This window comes from Pyrgilauda ruficollis, unplaced genomic scaffold (genome assembly GCF_017590135.1).
Source record: "Pyrgilauda ruficollis isolate IOZ18807 unplaced genomic scaffold, ASM1759013v1 scaffold16, whole genome shotgun sequence".
In the NCBI taxonomy this organism is placed as follows: Eukaryota; Metazoa; Chordata; class Aves; order Passeriformes; family Passeridae; genus Pyrgilauda; species Pyrgilauda ruficollis.
In genome coordinates this window covers 3,044,219-3,048,824 of record NW_024514764.1, presented here as the reverse complement: position 1 = coordinate 3,048,824, position 4,606 = coordinate 3,044,219, and the positions used below count along the sequence as shown (strand labels likewise).

At 52.0% G+C, this 4,606-nt stretch overlaps 1 protein-coding gene across 1 annotated transcript; it reads right to left on the bottom strand.

Annotated features, from left to right (window-relative positions):
* Positions 1-2,522: 2,522 nt before the first annotated feature.
* On the bottom strand, positions 2,523-3,851 carry LOC121350984 (galanin receptor type 1-like). The gene has a single exon (XM_041462808.1). The coding sequence runs from the start codon at positions 3,849-3,851 to the stop codon at positions 2,523-2,525; it is 1,329 nt and encodes a 442-aa protein (XP_041318742.1).
* Positions 3,852-4,606: the final 755 nt, after the last annotated feature.

The window sequence follows — 4,606 nt, the reverse complement described above, 5'->3', positions numbered from 1 at the left end:
TCAGGGGAGTGAAGACATGAATGGGTCATTAGAGTGAGGGGAATTCACAGGCAGAGAGAGATAACAGGGAAAAGCAGGGGGAGATTTCACTGTAGAGACAGTGGAGAAGAGGTTGGAGTGTGGGGGATAGAGAAGAAGCAACCAAGGAGACAAAGAGGAGTTAAGTGAGCAATTTGACTTTATTCTAGGAAAACAGGGACACTGAACAAAATTGGAAAATACATGTAGAAGTGTGAAGAGGAGATAACCTTGCCTAGTGGAAGTGACTTTTGCCTCTGTGAATTTCAGTGGTCGGGGGTGCTGTGGGGCTGGAGGAAGGCACCTGTGTCAGGAGGGGAAGGACCAGGTACACTCAGGAGAACACAGTTCCTGGTATTTCTGCTCCATGGAGGGTACAGAGGCTTCCAGGCAGGACCCAGGCACTGGCACAAAAATTCAGGGAAAATAATTCTCTGGGATATTTTAAAATATGGATGTCTTGCATCTTTGACTGCATCACTTGATCCGGTCCGTTTTCAGAGCCAGGAAACCACAGGGAATGGAGCTCCATGGCCCCTTCATTGTAGTTTATTCAGGGCAGGATTAAATATACAGGTCAGGGCAATGTAGGGGTTACAATATTGTGTTACATTTGGTCTGCAGATGGAGAACATCTTTTTACAGGCCTGGAATCAGTGGGCATTCAGAGTGAGCTTTTGATGCTCCTCAGTCTGCCACATTTTACCAGCCCTAAAAATATGCCTTGAAAGAGAGAATAAAATCTCTACAGGCTTTTCTCCACAGCTACTAAAAGATCAGGCAGTAGGTACACTCCTATATCACCTGCAAAAATGCAGATGTTCTCATCTCTAGCACACATAAAAGCCATAAATCTGGGTAGTTGTAATGTCTTGTTCGTTCATATAAAGAGAACACAAATTGTGGGTGGCACTGCCTGGAAAGGAGGAATCTTTCACTTCCCAGGCAGATCATTGTCAACATTAAACGCTATTGAGCGATCATTACAAGGGTTAGGTTGAATGGCTATTTTCTTGTCTCTATTTTTTTTTTTTGCCTACAAAAGGCACCCTGGAAGGCAGCAGGATATTATATGAAACTTGGATTTCCTTAAACATCCTTCCCTTCTTCAGTAATAATAATAATAATAATAAAAAAAGCCCCCAGTCATCAGAACCCTGAGTTCCTTTAAATTCAAAATCCTCTCGCAGGGACGCTGCTGCGTTCAGTCTGGGCTTTGCTAAGGGACAAACCTGCTGTGCCACGTGCTGGGGCACAGGTAGCTGGGCTCTTCTGGCACCAGGAGATGGTGCACATCCTCTCTCCCCTGGAACTGGGCAGGGAAGGGATTCATCTCTGGTATCATTCCAGCCTTTTGGATCTTTGTTGTACATTTTTTGTCTCCTACCTGTTGCCTGATGTGTTTTCTCTTAGACCTTGGGGAGAAAGGTCTCCTTTGTGCATACAGATCCAGTGCTCAGAACAACAGAATGCTCAAGCTTTACTGGAGTCTTTCAATGCTAACAGAATAAAAGTATACAATTTATTTATCAAAGTCTCCTTTTAAGGAGAAGATGGACGAAACAGGTTTTAACCTACTTGTGATGCTCAGGAAAAGCAAGCACTTTGATTTGCTCCTTCCCAGACAAACAGCATTGCATTACTTGTATCTGATTTTATTACCTATAAACCACTTTCTATTTTTATTTTCACATGCCATTGACTTTGTTTGGTACAGACACAGCTGAACAAGGCTGGTTTTTCAAGTGCAAATCATGTTAATAGATACCCAGTTCTTTCCACTCCACACACAGGAGCACTGCTGTAAGAAAGAGAGCTGATGCCCAAAAAATATTTTCCTGTTTCATTTCCTAAATTACCTCTGAGGCCACATTATCCCTTCTGAATTCCCAAATGTGGAATGCTGATGGTTGCTTTAGTACTTCTGGCATGGTCTCTTCACATAAGAAGAATTTATTTGCGTGGAGGAGTGAAACAATACGAGCAGACAATGAAATCTCAAGTGGTAAAGTGTGTGAAATTCTCCATTTACTATTACTTTTTATGATGCTGTTTCCAGCTTTTCTTCACTGCTTGCAACTACAACTGATGGATTTGGAGCACAGAGTGCCTCTTATCACTGCTCTTCATCAGCAAGTGTGAGCAGCAGCAAGCAGTCAAATCGTTGCTGTATCCAAACAGCATCTCTGCATCCAGGGATGGAGCTGCAGGGAGAGCTCACTCGTTGGGAACTTGATCTGCCTAATTATGTGACTGTTGACTGGGCAACAGGCTGCACATCCAGTTGTCCCCAGTAAAAATAATTTGTCTTAAAATTTCATCTGAGTTAAAATACATCATCTTTTTATCTCATTACCTGTTTCTTTCCCTGTCACAGCATTTTTGAAATGGTATCAAGAGTTATTAGAAGAAAGCTCCTTTCCATCATTAAAATACCGGGTTCAGAAAGATCTCTAGAGTCCTTAAATGCAGATGAGGGTATGAATGGCACTTCCTGAGCAGAATTACAAGGAAGTGTTCTCACTGGAGACAGTATTCAGAGGTGGATGCTGGCAGGAGTTCAAGTGTCCACACTTGTTCTTATGGCCATGACTTCCCTGACATCTCCTGTCCATGGAGGGGGTGGTGGAGGGTCCTTTCCTTGCATACTCCACTGAACTCCGGTAAGAGAGCAGCTCTGGGACTGAGGAATGAGTTGTCCCTTCAGAGAGAGAGAAGTTAAAGAGAGAGACCATCCTTTGGTGGTATTTGCTCTTCATTTCCTTGGCTGATCTGTAGAGGTTCCCAACAAAGCAATAGCATATTGGGTTGAGGCTGGAATTGGTGAGGCCAAGCCACTGGGCAAAAGGTCTGAGCTGCAGGATCCAAGGAGAAGGAGTCACATCCTGCAAGGATTTGGGGATGTTGAAATCAATCCAGATGTCCATCAGGTAAACGGGCAGCCAAGAGATGGCGAACAGCAGGACCAGGGCCACCACCATCTGTGCCACCTTCCTGCGGATCTTCAGCCTGGAGGCCGGCAGGGATCGGTTCAGGGCAGAGCTCTCCTTCAGCTGGCTGCTGCGGCTCCACAGCCGGCGCACCGTGAGGAAGCAGATGACCATGTTGAACAGGACGGGCAGGCAGTACAGGGCACAGAAGAGTAGAAAGTTGTAGGCTTGCTTGAGCCTCTCCTGAGGCCAGATCTCCCTGCAGATGGAAAACACCAGGGGCAAGCCCTCCACCACCCCGATCTCATCCCGTTTGTTCATGAAGATGAGGGGCATGCATATCCCTGAGGACAACACCCACACCACCAGGATGGTGCTGAGGATCCTCTTCTGGGTGAAGAAGGAGCGGGCGTTGAGAGGGTTGTGCACGCTGTAGTACCGGTTCACGCTGATGACGGTCAGGCTGAGCACGCTGGCAGAGACAGAAACAGCCTGGATGAAGGGCACTGCCCGGCAGAGGAAGTCCCCATACACCCAGGCTTTGTAGATGAGGTTGCCCACTGTGATGGGCATGCAGATGCACACCACCATGAGGTCACACACGGCCAGGTTGATGAGGAGGCTGCGGGTGGCGCTCAGGCTGGACACCCGACTGCGGCGCTTGCGGGTCAGCACCCTGATGGACATGATGTTGCCCACGAAGCCCACCACAAAGGACAGCAAGTACATCACCGTGAGGCTGATGGTGACAGGCTCCTTTGCAAAGAGGAAGAGCATCTTCTCCAGGTCTTCCCACCCCAGCTCCTGGCTGCCATTCCAGAGCCCCCCTTGGGTCTGGTTCTCCTCCTGCCAGAGCTGCAGAGGGTCAGGGGGGGCCCCGGGTTCTGGGGGGGACGAATCCATGGCTGAGTCCCCCCCGGGCAACCTGTGCTAACGGGGCAGAGCCTTCTGCGCTGCTTCCAGTGCTCCGGACATGACGAGCTGGGATCAGCCCTGCCTGCAAAAGAGGGTGTGGAGAAAGGGGATCAGCGGGGGCTCGGGGCAGCGATCGCCCTTCAAGGGGAGCTTCTTATCCGCAACTTAGTTGAGAAGCGGCCGTAGCGCGGGGCGGCCGGGCTGGGCAGCGCGGCACCGGTACCGACACCGGTCCGGCAGCAGCGGCGGGACCGACGGGAGCCCCTGCCCGGCCGCAGAGAGGCGGCGCCTCCGCTGGGAGGACGGGGAAGGAGCCCCGGGCCCCCCGCAGCCCGAAGAGCATCCCCGGCCTCGGTCCGCAGCCACTCCCCCCGCTCCCTCTGTCCCTCACTCCCTCCTTCCCCGGAAAGTTGCGTGTCCCGCGGCCGCGCTGCCGGACCCCTGCCCCGGGCAGCCCCCAGGGCCCCGTTCCCCCCCGGTTCCCTCCCGGTCCCCTCCCGGTTCCCCCCGGTTTCCCCCGGTTCCCCGTCTCTCCCGCGGTCCCGCGGCGCTGCCGCACTCACCGGGCGGAGGGCGGGCAGCTCCGGCCGGGCTCCTCCCGCCGGCAGCTCTGCCGTGGATGTGCGCGTGTGTCCGTGTGTCCCCGTGTCCGTGTGTCCGTGCGTGTGCGCGGCGGCAGCGCCCGACCCGCTGCCACCCGCGCGTGCTCGCACCCACGCACCCACCGCACCGCCAGCCCGGCG